This window comes from Chlorocebus sabaeus, chromosome 7 (genome assembly GCF_047675955.1).
Source record: "Chlorocebus sabaeus isolate Y175 chromosome 7, mChlSab1.0.hap1, whole genome shotgun sequence".
NCBI lineage: Eukaryota > Metazoa > Chordata > Mammalia > Primates > Cercopithecidae > Chlorocebus > Chlorocebus sabaeus.
The window spans coordinates 50,618,700-50,639,945 of NC_132910.1; the positions used below are offsets into that span (position 1 = coordinate 50,618,700).

Here is a 21,246-nt window from a genome sequence, read left to right on the forward strand (position 1 = left end):
GCCAGAATAAGAAGCTTTACCATTACTAGACCCATCTGTAAAAACATTCTCAGCACCTTCAATTGGTTTAAATTTAATTATTTTAAGGAGAATCCAATTAGTTAATTTCAAAAGTTGAAATGGTTTCATTTTTAGAAAATGATAATCAAGAATTGTTCAGTAACCAAATCCTCTAAAGCCTCCAGTTTCTCTTTACTCAGTGGCCATTGTTCTATCCAAATTGGCTTATCTGTTAACCATTTTAAAGGTATAGGTTCTGGAGGCTTAACAATGGCTGTCATCAAAAATGATATACTAAACCTTGGCAAGAACTTTGTCTTTCTGCTTGAAGCAGTTCTTTCAAACCTTGCACATTTCTTCCTAGTCCCATACCAAGGACATACCCCATTTCATGTGTCATATGTTGACTTTGAGCACTATATAATTGTTTAGGAATTAGAACTTGTGCTCCCCATTGTTGTAATAAATCTCTCCCCATAAATTTATAGGTACAGAAGTTATAATTGGTTGAATAGTCCCAGGTTGTCCAACAGGCCCTTCACAATGCAAAATATAACTACTTTTATATACTTCAGGGGCTTTACCAACTCCACCTATGTTAAATTGAATGGGTGGAATTGGCCACTTGGATGGCCAGTGCTGTAGAGAAATGATTGAAATGTCTGTTCCTTTGTCTACCAAAACTTTAAATTTCTTTCCTTGAATAGTTATTTCACAGGTAGGATGTTCATTAGTAATTTGATTTACCTGATAAGCTGCTTTGCTTTGTTAATTTGTGCTTCCAAATCTTCCTGTTCACTTAATTTCACTTTTCCCCATTCCCACATACAGCACAATCAGAAGCTGTGCTATACGCTTTCTTGGCTCTGCTTTCCAGGGAACAGAAGTAGATATAACAATTTGAATTTCCCCATTGTAATCTGAATCAATGACTCCTGTTTGTACTTGTACCCCTTTTAAAATTAAACTAGACCTTCCTAAAAGTAATCCTATCGTCCCCACTGGCATGGGTCCACAGATTCCTGTTCAGACCTTTTGTGGGGGTTCCCCAGGCAAAAGGCTCACAGCTTTTGTGCAGCATAAATCTACTGTGGAACTACCAGCTGTGGCGGGGGACAGACATTGTATATGGGTGAGGGGATGGCCTGAGCTGGAAATGCACCAGTTTGGAACAGGGCCCAGAATGGGTCCCTCATGGCATTTCCTGAATTTAAAAGGAAAAGACTCAAATGTAGCTATAATATTTCCTGTTGATCAGGTGGGTGTATTCTAACAGTGAACTGCCAAGCCTCTAAATCACCCTCTCATCTAGCTTGCTGAATTCCTGCCTGAACAGAACTGAGAGCAGTCGCTCGAGGTGCTTCTCGAACAGTCACTGGGGCAACTACTTTTCACCCTTGTCCTCTGGAAAAGAAAGATCTGGTGGGTCAGACCACTGTTTTTCTTCAAAATAATAATAAGGGGTGCAGAAAGTTAGGGATAAACCTCTCCCTCCTTTGCCACTTTAGCTTTAGCTGGCAAACAAACCTGCTCTGTCACTTCTTCTGTTACTTTGTTATACTCTCCTTCCCCCTTATTATTAGTGTGAAAAGGTTACAAGGTGGAATGAACCAGAGCCCACACTTGTCCCTTTGTTACCCTGATGCTTCTGAGCTCCCCTTCTTACTCACCACGGGGATTGCTTTAAGAGTACTCTGGTGTCCTCCAGCTTAGTTCCATGTTCTCCAGCGGTCACTCTGGCGACCCTTTGACCTGGATTTGAGCCCCCACGTATAGGCGCCGGTTGCCGAGATCAGCTCAGTTGGGGAGACTGTAACCCAGCGGTGCTAGAGGAATTAAAGACACACACACAGAAATATAGAGGTGTGGAGTGGGAAATCAGGGATCTCACAACCTTCAGAGCTGACAGCCTCGAACAGATTTACCTACATATTTATCGACAGCAAGCCAATCATAAGCATTGTTTCTATAGATTATAGATTAACTGAAAGTATTCCTTATGGGAAACAAAGGGATGGGCTGAAATAAAGGGATGGGCTCTGGCTGGTTATCTACAGCAGGAGCATGTCCTTAAGGCACAGATCGCTCATGCTATTGTTTGTGGTTTAAGAACACCTTTAAGTGATTTTCTGCCCTGTGTGGGCCAGGTGTTCCTTGCCCTCATTCTGGTAAACCCACAACCTTCAGCGTGAGTGTCATGGCCATCACAAACATGTCACAGTGCTGCAGAGATGTTGTTCATGGCCAGTTTTGGGGCCAGTTTATGGCCAGATTTTAGGGGGGCCTGTTCCCAACACATTGGTATCATCATATGGCTTTTGTTTTTAGTTCTGTTTATGTGATGAATCATATTTATTGATTTGAATATGTTGAACCAGACTTGCATTTTTTTGGATAAAGCCTACATGATTGTGGTGGATTACATTTTTGATGTTCTTCTGGGTTTGGTTTGCCAGTATTTTGTTGATGACTTTTACATTTATGTTAATCACTTATTGGCCTGAACTTTTCTTTTATTGTTGTGCCTCTGCCAGGTTTTGGTATCAGAGTGATCCCAGCCTCATAGAATGAGTTAGGGAGGAATTCCTCCTCCTTAATTTTTTGGAATAGTTTCAGCAGGAAGGGTACCAGCTCTTCTTTATACATTTGGTAGCATTTGGCTGTGTATTTGTCTGGTCCAGGGCCTTTTCTAATTCTTTTAAATTACTGACTCAATATCAGAACTCATTATTGGTCTGTTCGGGGTTTAAATTTCTTCCTGATTCAATCTTTGGAGGTTCTATCTTTCCAGGAATTCATCCATTTCTTGTGAGTTTTCTAGTGTGTGTGCATAGATGTGTTCATAATAGTCTCCGAGGGCTTTTTTGTGTTTCTATGGGGTCAGTGGTAATGTCCTCTTTGCCCTTTCTGATTATGTTTACTTATATCTTCTCTCTCTTTTTTCTTTATTAGTCTAGCTAGTGGTCTGTCAATATTTTTATGCTTTTGCTGCCACCCTAGAAAGGGGTTATAGTGCTGCAGCTGTCCACTTTCAGGTGACGCCTGCATATCCTGCAGAATCATCTGTGAACCAGGCCCTGGTCTTCTCTTTCTCTGTCAACTGATCATAGGGAACTCCCCTTGAAGTCTTCGGTGCAGACTGGGGGAGAGAAGACGGTGTGGCAGGAGTGGAGACTATGGGCATTTGAGCCACTTCCTCATGTAACTTACTTGTGCCTTCGGGACCTGCTCAAGCCCGATCACGTATATACCACTTCCATTTGATGATGGAATGCTGCTGTGCATGACCCACTTTATGGCTAGATGGGTCAGAAAGCACCCAGTTCATGATAGGCAGTTCAGGTCGCATGGTGACTTGATGACCCATATTTAAACATTCAGTTTCCACCAAAGCCCAGCAACAGGCCAAGAACTATCTCTCAAACTAATTCCTAATTCTCCCCTCCCTGTAGCCCTGGCGACCACCATTCTACTTTTGGTCTCTATGAATTTGACTACTCTAGGTACCTCATGTAAGTGGAATCATATAGTATTTGTGCTTTTGTGACTGGCTTATTTCACTTAGCTTAATGATATTAACATGTCACTTAGACATTATGCTAAGTGAAATAAGCCATCCATGCCATAGCATATGTCAGAATTTCACCCTATTTAAGGCTGAAAAATATTTTACCATATGTACACACCCCATTTTGTTTATCCGTCTGATATGGTTTGGGTCTGTGTCCCCACCCACATCTCATGTCGAATTGTAATCCCCGGTGTTGGAGAAGGGGCCTGGTGGGTGGTGATTGGATCATGGTGGTCCTTTATGAATGATTTAACACCATATTCTTGGCACTGTTCTCATGATAGTGAGTGAGTTATTGCAAGATCTCATTGTTTAAAAGTGTGCAACACCTCCCCACCCCCTGCTCCTGTTCCCACCATGTGAGATGGCTTGCTCTCCCTTTGCCTTCTGCCGTGATTTTAAGTTTCCTGAACCTCCTTGGAAGCTCAACAGATGCCAGCATCGTGCTTCCTGTATAACCTGTATAGCCTGTGGAACTGTGAGCCAATTAAACCTCTTTTCTTTATAAATTACTGAGATATTTCTTTATAGCAACTCAAGAATGGACGAATATACCATCTATCCATCAGTTAATATTTGGGCTGCTTCTACCTTTTGGCTATTGCGAACAATGTTTTTATAAACATGGGTGTAAGAGTGCATTTTAAAACTGGCTACCAAAGTAGACAACTAGAGTTTTATCCCATGGAAAACTCTCTGGCCTGTTTATTTTGTAGAGACTTCTACCAGTCACTTGTGGAGGGCTGCTTGGTGGGGCATAAATTCCCCAGGTCTTCCAGACTGCTTTAACAGAAGTAGGCAGATCAATCTTCTATAGTTCTGGCAAAAGCCCTCAGACATGAGAGTGCCAACACCAGCAGCTGAAAGCCAATAGGGCACAGGGAAGTGGTAAGGTCCTAGGAATATGGATGTGGCACTGATGGCAGCAGCTACAAAAACCCATTGTGTAACTTGTACTCACAGCTCTTGGCTTTAGATGCAAAATTTTTCTCCTTATTTGCACCTTAATAAACAGCTTCTCAATTGTGCCTTAATGCACAGCTTGTCAATTATTTTTCCTACTTCCAGTCTCTGTCATCTTCCTACTGTCCTCCACAGTGCTGCCAAAGGATTTTTTTTTTTCTTTTTTATGAGACAGGGTCTCACTTTTTTTGCCCAGGATGGAGAGCAGTAGCATAATCCTGACACACTGCAGCCTCCAACTCCTTGGCTCAAGATTCTCCTATCTCAGCCTCCCAAGTAGTTGGGACTAGAGGCATATACCACCATGTCCGACTAATTTATTTTTATTTATTTTTTATTTTTTAAAACTTTTTGTAGAGAATAGGTCTTGCTATGTTGCCCAGGCTGAAAAGTCATGTTTTTTTTTTTTTTCTGAAACACAGATTTGGGCATGCCAATCCTTTCCTTGAAAACCTTCTGTAACTATCCCTAGTCTATAGAATGAAATCCTTCCCCCTCTTCATTGTTTGGTCCAGCCACACCTCTCTCCCACCTTTCTCATATACACCATCACAGACCCTACTCTTTCACCAACTTGAACTTTTCTCATGCTATTACATAGGTTTGCAATATTCTTTCTCTACTTGGTAAAACCTGATGCACCCTTCGAGGCTCAACTCAAGGTTTCCTTCTCTGTGAATTTTTCTCTAATCTCTTCTAGGTAGGACTAATTATTTTTCCTCTGTTTATTGGTTGATTGTTCCTCTGACATAATAGTTATTATATTGCATTTTGATTACTTTCATATATGTGTCCCTAGATGTCAAGCTGTATGAATCATTTTTGTGTCTTCAATACTATGTACAGTACTAAATAAATGTTGGTTGAGTGAGTGATTAGTTAAGAGACTATTAAAGCTCATCAAAAAGGCAAAAAAAAAACCCAAAAAAACAATGGAGAATGAAGTTCATATTCTTGTCAGTCCTCCAATGATTGGTCATCTGACTTATGAATGATGCTAGAGATAAATAAGTGGGAGAAATCAGATTCTTTTGAAATTATTGTGTAAGCAAATGTCAAATTTCACCACTAGAGAGAGAGAACCCTAGTGTAAACTTACGACATTTAATAGGAAACTGAGGGTGTGTATAGGATTTAAAACATTTTCAGAAGCTTGTGCCAACACCAATATAAAGGCTTCCTTGCGAATATGTAGGAGCTGATGGTTCTCACTTGAAAATTGTCAGGGCACATTAACTTTCAATGTCTGGTAGTGCATATTCCTGGTGGTGCAATTATCGGCTTCTGCATGGACCTTGTGTGTTAGTATGAGGCATTTATATTGTATGGACACACATTATTTTATTATTGTTGGGTGATAGCCTAGAATGTAATTATTCTTGTTCTCGGGTAACAATATGAAAAACTTAAAGCTTCTCATTATGCACACAAAAGCTGGAAAAAACTATAGTTCTCCCTGAAGGCTGGACTCCTATAGTGTGGATCTGGAGTTAGGTAAACATTGCTGAAGTCTGTAAACTGCCCCCATGTAGTGACTGTCTAGGGAAGTACAGTGACAGGGATTGGAAAGAAAGATTTTGCTTTGTGCTTGAAACAAGACATTTAATGTGGACAAAACAGTGGGACTCAGAGACAGTTCACAAAGTCTATTCACAAAGTTTATTGGGTCTGATAGGATTCAAATGTGGTCTTGAAACTGGCAACAACAGTGAATGGTTATACAGTGATGCAGATAGTCTCCAGTACTTGATAATATGTTCGATTGTATATTAACAGGAAGAAAAAAAAAGTTCCTGCATTTGTGATGAAATTAGGTGAATTTTGCAATGAGCTACAACATAACAAGACATTCAAAGTCGCTTAAGGAACTGAGCTTTATTGGGGCAGAGTGTGGACACTGTTTACAACAAAACACTTCTGGGAAAACTTGGATTTCCCAAGACCTGAAGACTCCTCCGAGTTCTTACTGTTGTTAGTAAGGTTAATTTGGGGGCAGAACAGGAGCATGCCTTAGCTGCTGTCAGGAAATAGAAGAGCAGAGCAGAGTTGGGCATGGAGGCTCCAGCTCACAATTGGGAAGATGGAGAAGAGCCATCCCAAGTCCAGAGTGAATAGGTTTCATAGCACCCATCTCCTCTATTTGAAGGAAGCAGACCCCTAAAGGGAAACACAGGATGCCCAACTCATGAGAATCAGACTCTCATGAGAGTCCTTTGATACCATGTGAAAACCATGACGGCAGAGAGAGACTGAGGGTGCAGCCCACCTTCCTGGCCAATGTTAAATCAGGAAACTATTTTGTTTAGATCAAAACATGATATTCTACTTTTTGGTCTCCCAAGGTCAGCCAAAGTTTGCTGACATGCAGAGGCCCCTCTGTGATCTAGTTGGAGTCCAGAGCTAGGGGAGTCCAGCTGGAGTAGAAGAGCCTGCAACTAGGAAGGGAACTGTTGTTTTGTGTATGGGGGTTCTTTTTGTATCAAGAGGCTTTTTTTGTATTGAGAGGAAAGGAAGGAAGTCATATCCCAAGAGGGCACTTAACCTTAGTCCTAATTCTAGGAGAACTAAGAAGGGCTGGGGCAGAAAGTCAAAGGGTCAGGGTAGAAGGATTGGATGCCACAAAGAATTACTGGGGCTCATTTTCCCCTTAGCCACTTCTTGGAGGAAGAACTCCATGGGACACATTAGTAAGAAAGTATACAATTATTCCTGTTTTATGTGAAGATTGGAATAAAAAGCAGTTTTGCTGTTTAATATTACAACTGCTTTGTAGGAAGTGTGGATCCTGGTAAATGATGACTCCCCTCACCCCCTTTTTTTTCTGCTGGATCCCTAGGTGGCTTAGCTATGAAGATGGGTACTATGAGCTGCTGATAGTCAAATCATCCTGAGCAATTGAAGAATAATTTGAATTTCCTTTGGCAATCCACGAGAGGAGAAATTTTTGCCAAAGAGATAGGATAAGTGAGCATTTGAGACTGGGTGAACTTGATTCAGGTTAACCTGAATCTTCAATAGACTCATTAATGCGGAGTTTTGTTTCTTTGGAGTAAAATGGCAGAGTTTCATGTCCAGGCCTGTGAGAGAGACATAGTGTACAAGAATATAAAGGTCCACAGGTAGAGGAACTATGAAAATGGGAGCATGTTGCGTTGATCTTTTATGTCTGAAGGATGTGGAGTTGGGTGATTCAAGCCAACCTTAATCTAGCTCTGAAAAGGAGGCTGATCCTGGGTGACACTGGGTTACATAAGAACAATTTTGATGAAATGGTTAGGTCAGAAGCCAGATGTAGGTCCACTGAGGAGTGAATCAGAAGTCAGAATATAGAAACAGGATTGTGTGAATAATTCTTCTAAATCATGAAAATTACATTGAATGCCATTGAGTTGGTGAAATATCCTTCGGGTCTTGCATATATTACACTGTACTTAAAGTATCAGGATACAGCGGATACTGAAAAAAAGAAGAAAGAAAAGGTTGGAACATTTCTAGAGCAATATTTGTGTTTTGGATTTCAAATTCTCACTTTGTAGACCAGTAGACTAGATTTTCTTCTCTTTAGTTTAGGTGAAAAATGAGAAGATTAAATAAGCCATGGGAAGATTTTTTAAAAATGACATGAAACTTGAAGGGTAAAAAGTAGGCAAGCAAGCTTATACTCATGTGGGGAATGCCAATTTCTGGGTTATGGCTGGTTTCTGTTTTTTGGGCCCAAGATAGGATTCAGAATTTGGAATCCTATGAATAATTCCTCTCCTCCCCCAAAGTAGAACAACAAATACAACAATGGCCTATTTGTAAACTACATTCTTATGTTTTTAAACTTGACATACAATTTTACAAGCTGATTTCCATTAATATGTCATGAAAAAAAAAAGCCATATTGGAAATACAGTGCTAATGGCAAAGGTAATGGTAGGGGAACACTTAAATACTGTTAGGACTATGTATTTTATTAGCTACAAATAAAACAAAATGCAGAGGGGAAGGAGATGCTTTACAAATTCCTGAAAGCCTCTTCATTTATCTGTATATAACTTCTGCAGCAGGGACGACCTTTCTTCTACTCCCAAGCCCATACACCCTTTCTCTTGGTCTCAAACACACAGACATAAAATTTATGTGGGCAGTTTACCATTTTCCAGTTTTCATTAATTCAACTGCTTCATTGATTTTATCAAGACTCAGAGTATGAGTAATTAGTGGATCTAGATTCAACTTCTCTGCCATATAATCAGCAACCAGTTTAGGGATGTGCTCTCTGCTCTTCCAGCCTGGAAATACAGATTAGTGATGAATTTTATACATGAGGCTTCATTATGAAGGAAAGGCCATTTAAAGTAACTGCTGAAGATGCTGGCTTTGACTGAGAAAATCTAAGGCTATCCCATTTACTTGCCTCAGTCATCAGGAGAATGCCTACCCCAACCACACACCTTATGTAGAGGGTTGGGTTCCTAAAGGAGACTTATGGTACTACAGAGGATAATTAATTCAAAGCAGATAGACCGTGAACCTTGCCGTGAGGTGTTCCTGGTGTCACGTTGCAATCTGTGGAGAGCAGTGAATCCATATCTAATGTATAACAAAGGCCAAGGTCTTGCGAATCATGGAAAGAAGCAATTCAAATGTTAAATATAGCACATTTTTGTGTGTGTGCGCATGCCTTCATGTGTATGTTTTGATCTGCTGCTTCATAAAAGAATCCAATAGCTTAAAGGAAAAGAAGAACTCTCACTTTGACAGTGGTCCCAATGAAAGCTCTTGGGAAAAGAATGTGTACAAAGCAATATAAGAATAAAATGTGCTTTCTGGAAGTAGGAATTACACAAGCAAAGATGGAGTTAGCTAAGGTAAGATAAGTTTAGCATTGTATTTTCTCTATTCCCATGATTTTCAAGAAATGCATTAAATTTAGAACTCTGCTAAGTGCCATGCTCAGTGAGTTACCACACAGAATTTGGCAGTATGCTCATTGCTGGAAAGGGCGGGTGTGGTGTAATTGTGCAAAGTGTAATGTGGCGTAATCTGCTCAGTGTTCTATGCAGATTATTCTGTGATAGGATCTTGGCAGTTACTTGCTTTTCTTGGTTCCAGCTTAGGTTAGGCTCCCCAACTTATTCCCCAAACTATCACAAACTCTTCCAATAGATTTATTTTTAATTTAAGTTGGTTTCTGTTATATGTAACCAAGAATTCTAATTACTGCTCTACGTCATGACATGAAGGGCCAGTGTATATATCTATTTGTTTTTATATTTTGATTGGTGATCTGATAAAGCATTTTTACATCTATATCAATCCCCCACTTTTTTATTATTTCAACCAAATGACAGGAAGGAAAATTCTAGGATCACAGACGGGACTAGGCAGTGTTTCTCAACAAGGACACTCCTGGCATTTTGGGTGGGGAATATTCTTTATTTTGCACATGGTAGGAGGTTTAGCAGGACTGCCCAACACCCATTAAATGCTATTGTTGATTGAAAATCATTGAACCAGAGGACTATACTATTTGTGGAATAAAGTAATTTACATTAATGATCACTATATGAGTGCTAGAGTGGCCAGTGAATCAGGTTCATTCACTGAGGGCTTTAAGAATATTGGTGATCTTATTTTTACAAGACTTAGCTGAGTATGTATATTTTGAATTAACATTATCATCTATAAATACAATAGAGAGAAATGGCAATGGATGTATTCAATGATCTTAAATAGAGGAACTAAAATTACAGTTATGAGAAGATTAAATAAGCCATGGGAAGAGTTTTTAAAAATGACATGAAACTCGAAGGGTAAAAAGTAGGTAAGCAAGCTTATATTCATATAGGGAATGACAATTTCTGGGTTATGGCTGTTACTGAAATTACAATTCCTCTATTTAATAGATCACATATATAACTGGATTATTACTACTTTTTTCTTACTGATCCTGCCATGTATCTACTCTTTATAAATGAGTTAGGCAAGGCTTCTAATATTCGTAATAACATGCTGCCATAGCTTACTTGGGGACTACAGATAGCTCCCTTGTGCAAGTAATTCAGGTACTCCTCTAATTCTCATCTCTTTTTGTCCAGGCATTCAGATTGCCCAGAGTTTCTGGATAAATACATTTCTTCATAAATTTCAGATTTCTTGCTTAAGAGCCCAGAATCTTAAGCAGATTTATTTAATTTAGTTTGTCTTCTACTTTTTCAATAAAATACTCTTCTAAAGTCTGTAAAAATGTTCCAGGACAGGTAAAAAACAAAACAAAACAAACAAAAAAACAAAATCAAAGGATTCTATGATAAGATATTTTTCATTGGGGTAAAATCATTCTTATTTTTTTATCAATAGTATTTCTTTTAAATCATGAATCCATTGTGTTTAATATATTTGAGTTGGTAGCATGACAACTCATTTGTTTGGGATAAGATTTTATATGAGTTGAACAATGACAACTAACGGCTAAGTATATCCTCCAAAGAATCCCAGCTGGCAGGTGTATAATTTCACTGAAATATAGTTATAGATTACAATATTGCCTTCTTTTCAATTTAGAGTTTGCTTTAAACTTTGGACACTGGATTCTTAACCAATCAATTAAAAAACCTCTTTTCCATCTTTGCATGAGAAAAAGCTTTCCAAGAGGAACTAGATACACCCACTATCCATCCCTTTATATTGGGTATTCATATATTGAAAAAAAATGTGTAATATAAAGCTGTTGTTTTATGTCCTTTCTTAAGCGTTTATGATATATTTTTCTATTTCCCACCTTCACCTCCTCAGGCATTTCCACCCTTTCCTGCTTCATCCATACCTCCAAAAACAGAACCCTTCAGAGAACGTCCTGAGAATAACTGGCCACTGATGTTGAGTTGACCACCGGCAGGCAACACCCCAACAACCACACAGATCCCATAGCTCTCATTGCAGGAGGCGAGGGCAGCTGCCTGTTATAAAGTGATGCAATACAGTACAGGGGTTAAAAAATGTATGTGAGGATTGAGCCTGCATCTTAATTTCAGCTTGACTCCTGAATGGTCTATGACTTTCTTTTCTGATTCTCCCTATTCTCATTTGAAATAACATTTATCTTGTAAGGATGCTATGAAACACATATAAGATCTTGTATGTTGCCTAGTATAGTACCTGGCATTTTAGGACTCAATAAATGGAAATAACAAAAATGAAAATAGTAAAAACATCCACAGTAGTGATAATAATAAAAATAATTTTTATAAAAATTATTACTGACGCAGGTGGCTGGTAAGAATTGACATTTTTCTTTTAGACAGCTAAGAAGACAGATATTTATATAATAAGATGCTAGTAAAGTGAGAAACAGATACCGTTACATTCGTTATGTTCAAAGGCTATTTCTCAGAGTAAGAGTGTGAGAAAGGTTTTGCTGTATCTTCTTACAATAAAGGAATTTATGTATGGTGAGTCATGAAAAGATTTTTTATGCTGGGAAAAGAGCCCTAGTTGGAAGAGGCAGTTGTTGAGTTTCCATACAGCTGACTAGAAGACAGAGCCATACAACCCAATAATACACTATTTCTCCAAATCTCCAAAGAAAACAAGCCTCAGATTTTGAAGTAACTTCCCCTCAGTTTCTATTCTGTTATGTAAACCATGTTTAGCCAGAAAAACCACCACTTTTTTCCCCTTCAGTTTTGAAATGAACCCGTTTAATCATGACTAGTAAATATTTTTCTTGGAAACTTATATCAGATCTGACATGAAAGACTACTGAAAGTGAAAAGCACATTGATTTGTAAGGTCATTAATCAAATTTTAACCTTATCTTGCTTAAAACTTCTGGCTTTGAAATTATATGAAAGTTCTAGATTTAGTATCTGGGATAGTGAATAAATTTGTAGGATTAGACAGAGGGCACCAGCTGAGATGTCATGGAACACAAAGAAAATTAACTGGAGCAAAGTGGAGGGAATTTAAGAAAGCTCATCCAACTATAATCTAAAATGATGACTGGTAAAAGTCTTGGTAATTTTCACTCCAGAGGATTACATACCAGAGTGTCCAGATTTCCAATGGCCTCAAAGCAGAAGTCTATACCAGAATCTGTCATATCAAATAAAACTTCTTGAATGGGTTTCTTTAAGTCCAGAGGGTTGAGGCACTCAGTGGCACCCAATTCCTGTGCCTTCTTAAATTTCTCCTTGTTGACGTCCACTCCAATGATCCTGGCTGCTCCTGCCGCTTTACAACCCATGATAACAGACAAGCCGACTCCTCCCAGGCCAAACACAGCACAGGTAGAACCTGGAGTCACCTAAACACATACAGGCAGAAAACCCAGAAAACAAAAAGCAAAGAGAACATACATCTTTACTCATTTGGGAAGGCTAAGTCTATATGCATGTATTTTTTAATGAGTCATAAGCAAACGATGTTTACATACATAATGTATTATAACTAGAAAGTTTGAATTTTTAAAAATATTTCTAGATATGGAATACTCTTGTCACAGGAACAAAAAACTACCTGAAAGTAGAGTTTCAAGTCCTAGGAATTAGTCTGAGTAGTAGTTTAAATGAATTTTCATTGAATCTTAAGACTTATTTGATAGTGTATTTAATTCCAGATTTTTTGAGTTCTTTAAAATTATCTCTGTCTTCCTACAACCATTTTTTTCTCTCTCTCTCCCTCTCTCTCTTTCTTTTGGTATCTGTAAAATTTTCATTACTTATAGAGTCAATGTCTTGTGAAGGCAAAGGCTTTTTTTAAAAAAATTGAGTACTGTCCTACATAGGGCTGATTAAAATTTTTTTTTCCATTCTTTCTCTCTGTATAGTATTGGGACTGATGGACAAAATTCAACAGCATCTTTAAGAAGGGAGCTGGGAAGGTTTCAGTGATGTTTTAGAAATAAGAGTTCAATAGCAGCCCATTCAGCCAGAATGGGATCCCCTGGTCAATCTGTCTAATGTAGTAACACTTCCTTCATCACTTGGTTCCTTTGCTCTCTTTTTCTTTTTATTAGCATTTATCACTACCTAATATATCATGCAATATAATATTAACTTCATGAGTTTTGTTAGCTGCTGAATTCTCACACCTGGGACAGTAAATGGCTCCAGAAATATTTGTCTAAGGAAAGAAAGGATAAATTGGAATATGAAAGGCCACAGAGTCATGTTGTAACTATGTTAGATTTAATTTTCAGGAATTCCTGATATTTCCACTTGTGAATGGCATCCAGACTTAATCTGTCATTTACTACTGACCGAGAGGGAATGGGAAAAATGTTGAAGAGGGTGTGGGAAGACTAGGTAGATAGCAGAGAACTCAAGGATGTTTGGAGTCAGGCTTGGGATTTTTCCTTTGATATGATAAGACATGACCAAGATGCATGAGGCCTTTCAACTCCATATCCCAATAATTCCATTACAAATGGGTATAAATTCCCCTCACCTTGGCAGTATTGATTGCAGCACCAAACCCAGTGGAAAAGCCACAGCTAATTAGGCATACTTTATCCAGAGGAGCAACTGCATCAATCTTGGCAACTGAGATTTCCTTTATCACTGTGTATTCAGAGAAGGTGCTGGTATTACCAAAGTGATATATTGATTTTCCGTTGCAGGTAAACCTGCTGGTACCATCAGACATCAGTTGGGGTTTTGACTGTCTTTTATAGACAAAAAAGAAAAAAAAATACACACACACACACACAAAGTTTATTTTGAGTTAGAAAGCTTAGATCTTCTCCAATGAAAGTGAATTAAGTTTTCAAAAAGAAAATATTAGTAAAAACTTACTTGACTTGTATACAAAAATTGCCCTCAGAATTCAAGCAAGAGGTACATTCTCCACACTGTGGCAGAAAGAGTGTGATAACTTTGTCACCTAAGAGCAAAATCATGCCTTATTAACATATCATTTTTTAAGGAAACAGATAGTTGTCTTTCAGGATTTTGAGAACAAGGCACCCAAGAAGAAATTACAGCTGAGAATTATTTCCACATTCAGTTGTTCTTGATACCACAAAGCAAATCAAATACTTACAAAAAGAGAGAATGTCTTCAGCATCTGGGCCCAGCCCTGGGCTCAGTGGCTGAATCTTGAGGAACTGGCTCCAGATTTGCCTCCTTTGTGAGTTCTTCTTGGAGTATCAAATAGTTTTTTGTCATATATCCATTCAGTCAAGTCTTATCTCTTCTTACATTTTCAACACTAATTTCCTTTCTCAGGGATTGAATTTAAAATAGTATGGATACCACATACTCACAGAATAAGTTCTGGATTAGGGAGAAAAAAATTGCTTCTATGCTGTTCTCTGTGTTTGACATCAACCCTTTCTTCTTGACCTTAGAGATCAAAGGTAGGCAGACTTCTCTAGTAGTGGTCAAAGTATCAGGACATGATTAGAAGAGCTTGCCTGTGATGTATTTTACTGGCTGCCCCCATGGTCTAACACTGTAAACCAGATAAATTTGTTTTATACTTTTAGTTAAAAACCTTATTAAGATTTAGTTTCTTCTATTTTATTTATTTTTATTTTTTAAAAAGTAACACATACATATGGTAAAAATTTAAACTGCACAAAAGTAAAAATTATCACTCTATTCCCCAGTTCCCCATCTTAGAGACAGGTACTCTGACCAGTAACAATGATATTTTTCAGAGCTGAAAAATGCAAAGGTAAGCATACTGTCTACCCTGGTTTGGGCCTAGCTTTTTTACTTAACACTCTATCATGGAGCTTTCTATTTTAATACATATAGTGCTCCATCATTAATCAGTGCCATGAACACTGATAGATATTTAGGTTGTTCTTTGTTTCCCTCCACCCCAACACTAAAACCAATAATGCAATGAGTATCTTGTTGTAGACAGAGTTCTAAAATGTCCTCCCAAAGATATCCTGCACAAATCCCTAGAAACTGTGACTATGTTGTGGTATCATGCCTGTGAGTATGTTATGCTATGTGGCAAGGGGTACTCTCTAGATGTAACTAAGGTTACTAATCAGTTGACATTAAGATAGGGAGATTATACTGAATTATCCAGGTGGACCCAAGGTAATCACATGAGCCATTGAAAGAAGAGCAGAGGAAGGCAGAAGAGGAAGTAAAAGTGACTTAACACTTGTGGAAGGATTTAGTGGGCCATGGCTACTTCAAGGCTGGAAGGTGCCACAGAAGAAGAAATGTGAGCAATTTCACGGAGCCAACCGCTGGTGAGGAAATAAGGACCTCAGTCCTACAGCCTCAAGGAATTGGATTCTGAAAACTACTTGAATGAACTTGGAAGTCGATTTTTCTCCAGAGTCTCCAGATAAGGACCCACTTGGCTACTACGCTTTTGACCTTGAAACGTGAGCAGAAAACCCAGCCAAGCCCACTCAGATTTCTGATCTATGGAAACTAAGATAATAAATTTGTGTTGCTTTCAAATGTTATATTTGTGGTGATTTTTTCCAGCAGCAATAGAAAATGAATATATGAACATATATCTATGAAATAAGTTTCTAGAACTGAAACTATTGTGTCCAAGAATACCTACATTTAAATGATATTACATATTGCCACATTTAGAGTTGAGCAAATCTACAAATCCAGAAAATCTACGTTCCAAACAATAAGATATGAGGGAGCTGTCTGCCTATATTCTTGTCAACTCTACATATTATCAAACTTCTTAACCTTTGCCGATCTGCTAGATAAAAAGTGTTTCTTCAGTGCATTTAAAAATTTTACTGTACATTGACAAATTATATATTTATGGAGTACAATGTGATATTATGTGTATATAGTATGGGATGATTAAATCAAGCTAATTAATATGTTAAACACTTGAAGATTTATATTTTGTGGTGATAACATTTGAAATGTATACTCTTAGCAATTTTGAAATATAGTATAATTCATTATTATTAACTGTAATCACCATGCTGTTCAATAGATCTCAAAAAACTTATTTTTCCTATCTAGCAGAAATTGTATACCATTTGACCACATCTCTCCATTTTTCCCACCCCCCAGCCTTTTAAAATGTTATTTATTTTTAATATGTCTGAGGTTGGGCATATTTTAATGTATTTAAGAGCATTCATATATATACACACACACACATATGTATATATGTACATTTCTTTAAACTAGATATGTATTTTGTTTGCCCATTTTTCTACTCAGCTTTTAACAATTGCTTTTAAAGAAATTATTTCTATGTTAAGAAAATTGGTCCATTGTCCTACTGGGTTTTGACTTCTGGGGTTTTTTTAAACATGCAGAATCTATGTAATTTTTACATTGTCAAATTTATCTATATAAATATCTATTTTATATCTTCTGGGTATTTTTTTGTATTGATTAAAATTTTCTTCCCTCCTCCTAGATAATACAGTGTTCTCCCATGTTATTTTATAGTACTTCTATGGTTTTCCTTTTCACATTTAATTTTTAGATTCATGTATAATTTTTTTAATAAAGAATGAGATGGCAACCCAATTTACTTTTTTAGTCCAGATAACTATCTAGTTGTTTCAACACAATTTGTTGAATAATCTGTTTCCCCTCTTGAGTTTGAAAGACAAACCTCATGCTGCATTAACTTCTTATGTTTATTTGGATCCAATCTGGGACTGCTGCTTTATTTGGTTCCACTAATGTGTTTGATTGTTTATCATAATGCCTCATTTAAATAATTGTTCAATAATTATTTAAATTATTCAACCCTTTTTTCATAAATGTTTGTCTCATTTGTACTTTCAAGTCCAGTTTCAGTGCATTCTACTTCTTGTTTTCTTCTTATTTTCAAAATGTAAATGCAAAGAATACAATATATTTAGTATTTTATGTAACTTACAAGTAATTATCCCTCCTTTTCTAAGAAGTTGGCAACATTTCACCTTTTATTTCACTTGATCCTGACATACTTAAGGGGTGCTCATCATTTTCTTGATGTTGGTTCCAAGTTGTTGCTTTTTTCTATTACCAGGTGCTAATTCCTACCTGGTTTCACTGTGCTTACTCCTTCTCCAATACTCTCAACGATTCCAGCCCCTTCATGACCCAAGATGGTGGGATACAAGAGGTCCAAGTGTTTACTCCCCAATATTTTCATCTCTGTACCACACAGTCCGGTGGCCACAACCTGTATGGAAGGCAAAGAGTACTGCAGTTCCCACTGTTTCAGATAATGGCGTTTTAGAGTTGTTGATTGTAAGGCTTTTTACTAGTTTGATATTCTCCATTTATACACTGCATTCATTTCTTATCAGTTTTAATTCTAGGGAAGAGTCAATAATAATTTGTTAAAGCAATGAAATGTTTTTCATTAGCTGATTTCAGAATCAAGATTATGATTGAAAATTTACTGGGGAGGGTGGGTAGAATGGGGTCAGAAGAGAAGCTGTAAAATTACAGTGTGACTTGATGTCTGAGGTCTCAATTGGCTTCACTGAGCTTGTAGGTGGAAGTGTGGAGGAGAAAGACCAATTATAAAAATAAAGGAATTGAGCTGAGTGCAGTGGCTTATGCTTAAAATTCCAGCATCTTGGGAGGCTGAGGGAGGAGAATCACTCGAGGGCAGGAGTTTGAGACCAGCCTGGGCAAAATAGTGAGACCCCCATCTCTACAATAAATAAATAAATTAGCCAGGCATGGTGGCATGCACCTGTAGTCCAAGCTGCTTGGGAGGCTGAAGTGGGAAGATCACTTGAGCCCAGTAGTTCGAGGCTCCAGTGAGCTATGATTTTGTACCACTGCACTCCAGTCTGGGTGACAGAGTGAGACCCTGTCTCTAAAATGAAATAAAATGTAATGAAATAAAATAAGATAGAATAAAATAAATAAATTGGAACACAGGAGGCAAAGGAATAATGTTTCCTATTATAATATAATTAAAACATTAATTTATTTTACAAGTGAGCTTTATAGTTTTGTTATTTGTACAAGTCATAATCTCAGTTTATTGTAAGTTAGCCAGACAGTTTAAAATGAAGGCACTCCAGAACAGTGGTTAAGAGTTCAGGGGTGAAAAACTGGCTCTCCCCCTTCTCAGCCGTGTGAACTTGGGGGTAAATTTTTCTTTCTGGGTCTCAGTTTCTTCATTTCTAAAATAAATATGAAGTTTGCATACACGCAGCCACACACTCACACACACACACACTCCTTAGTCAAGAAATGAAATATATTGAAATTTGTGCATGTAAAAGGAGGATTATTGGAACAATATCATAAAATTGCCTGAATTACCTGCGACCCAACTGTAGAAAGTGCTGTCAGACCTCATAGACCTAGACATTTACCAAATAGTCCTTCTCTTTATCTCTTTACTTGATTCAATATGGGCATAGTTGCATTCACCTATTATTCTCTGCAGATCGGCTTTCTCCATTTATTTTGCTGATCATGGTTAAAAACAGTTACCAGTGATGAGTCTGCCCAACCTCACCATTGCCTGCCATCACTTACTCTGCTATAGTGCCCATATCTTCGTTCAAATTCACTGGTGAGAGCTTCAGATGTGTAGCTTGTCTGATAATGACTGAATGTCTTTGAGTGAGGGTCTAAACCTGGTTGCATGAGTTGTGACCCTGTGGGTGGGGAGTGGATGCAGACAACCCAATAGCCCACTGCTTACTCCATGGGGGATGTAGGGTGGAGAAGGCACTCTGAAAAGAAGGCATGAACTGTGCAGATGAGATGACTTAGAAAATGACTGTCTCTTTGTAATCTATCATTAAACAGTACTTCTTCTGTATTGTTATAATTAAAATAATAACAAAGGACTCTGAACTGCAAGTCAGGTAAACTATTTTCTAGTTTGGAGGAGGCCTATTAGAGCCATCTGGAAGTGATTTAAAAAATTTGCATGTCCAGGCTGCACCCCAGACTAATTAAATCACAATTTCGGAATTTCTGGGGATGGGACTTGGTTATCAGCATTTTTCAAAGCTTCCAGCTGATTCCAAATAGGTAACCAAGGTTGAGAAAAACTGTTCTCATCTCCTGCACTCAAGCAATCTTCCCGCCTTTGCCTCCCAAAGTGCTGGGATTACAGGGATGAGCTATCACACTCAGCCAGAAAAATTAGTCTATATTTTTATTCTACTAGCTATGTGACCAGTCACTAAACCGCAGCTGCTTCAGGCTTCGCATCTGTAAAGTATCGGGTTTCCTTAAGGCCCTTCCAGCTCCAACTTGAGTTTCCAGACTCAGCTATGATTTGTTTGTAATCAAACAATTTTTTATTCAAAATATTTCAAGATAAATATTATGAAGAATGCCATAAAAATTTACAAGTACAGATTAAGATAGGGTTTGAGGGTAGAAATTTTTTAAATTAGTAGTTAGTACAATAGCTATAAATAAGCCTGAGTTTTATCCTTTGGGCAGTTAGCCTATGCTTTACCTCCCTAACCTTTTATCTGGCTGGATTTAAAAATTGATGGAAATGTTTATGAAAAAGAAATGCAAAGATATGCAGTTTTAGTTTTTTCTGAGTTGAATATCCTGAGAAGAATATGTAACTTACAGTAAGAAGCTCTGGCTTTTGGTGTGACTTTTTTTGTTTGTTCATTTTACCTTTATGCGAACTTCCTTTGCCTTTGGTGGGGCCACTTCTACCTCCTCAATAGAAAATGGTGCACCAGGCTTCCAGACTATGGCTGCTTTGCATCTTATAACCTGGGGAATAGAATATGGGGGCAGAAAGAGAAACTCCTTAAGTTTGGGAGTTGGAAGATTGCTATATTAGTGATATAGAATCACTAAATTGGATTAGTCCAATTTTCTGCACTCAAGAAAACAAAAATAATAAATATATGCTGAAGGTAGTCTTTCTGACCCCAATTTAAGTTTTCTTATACTATCAGCCTCAGTTGGTATTAGTTTTGCAAATACCAACTGTATTTACAAAATGTAACATGACCAAGAGGATAGATGTCATACTTTTAAAGATTCTAATTAAAAAAATTGTGCCTATTGGCCGGGCATCGTGGCTCACGCCTGTAATCCCAGCACTTTGGGAGGCCGAGGTGGGTGGATCACGAGGTCAGGAATTTGAGGCCAGCCTGACCAACATGGTGAAACCCTGTCTCTGCTAAAAATATAAAAATTAGTCGGGCGTGGTGGCGTGTGCCTGTAATCCTAGCTACTCAGGAGGCTGAGGCAGGAGAATCACTTGAACCTGGGAGGCAGAGGTTGCAGTGAGCCGAGATCATGCCACTGCACTCCAGCCTGGCAACGGAGTGAGATTCCATCTCAAAAAAAAAAAAAAAATATTGTGCCTATTTGTGGGATACATGAAAAATTTTGTTACATGTATATCATGTGTAGTGACCAAGTCAGGGTATTCAGGGTGTCCATTACCTGAGTATAATACATTTTTGTTGAGTATAGTCATCTTACTCTGGTATCAAACATTGAATTTATTCCTTCTATCTTATTGTATGTTTGTACCTTTTAACCCACTTCTCGTCATCCTCTCCACTCACCCTTCCCAGTCTCTGTTATCTATTTTTCCACTCTCTACTTCCATGTGTTCACACTTTTTAGATCTCACATTTAAGTAAGAACATGTGATATTTGTCTTTTTGTGCCTGGCTTATTTCACTTAAGATAATGATCTTCAGTTCTATCCCTGTTGCTGCAAATGACAGGATCTCATTCTTTTTTATGGCTGAATAGTACTCCATTGTGTACGTGTACCACATGTTGTTTACCCATTCATCCGTTGAT

At 37.9% G+C, this 21,246-nt stretch overlaps 1 protein-coding gene across 1 annotated transcript; it reads right to left on the reverse strand.

Moving 5' to 3' along the window:
• Positions 1 to 6,493: 6,493 nt before the first annotated feature.
• Positions 6,494 to 21,046, reverse strand: ADH6 (alcohol dehydrogenase 6 (class V)). Its single transcript, XM_073017846.1, has 8 exons — positions 21,003 to 21,046; positions 20,092 to 20,254; positions 17,515 to 17,656; positions 14,317 to 14,404; positions 13,970 to 14,186; positions 12,567 to 12,827; positions 11,349 to 11,481; positions 6,494 to 8,811 (listed from the first exon to the last, which is right to left on the reverse strand). The coding sequence occupies exons 1-8, from the start codon at positions 21,044 to 21,046 to the stop codon at positions 8,669 to 8,671; spliced, it is 1,191 nt and encodes a 396-aa protein (XP_072873947.1). The 3' UTR covers positions 6,494 to 8,668.
• Positions 21,047 to 21,246: the final 200 nt, after the last annotated feature.

Coding starts and splice junctions, on each gene's coding strand:
- ADH6 (XM_073017846.1), bottom strand. CDS start 21,046: ATGGAAGTAGAGAGTGGAAAAATAGATAACAGAGACTGGGAAGG. Junction 12,828..13,969: donor CTGCAATCAATACTGCCAAG/GTGAGGGGAATT, acceptor GTATGTGTTTAG/GTGACTCCAGGTTCTACCTG. Junction 8,812..11,348: donor GAAGGGTTCTGTTTTTGGAG/GTATGGATGAAG, acceptor CTGTATTTCCAG/GCTGGAAGAGCAGAGAGCAC.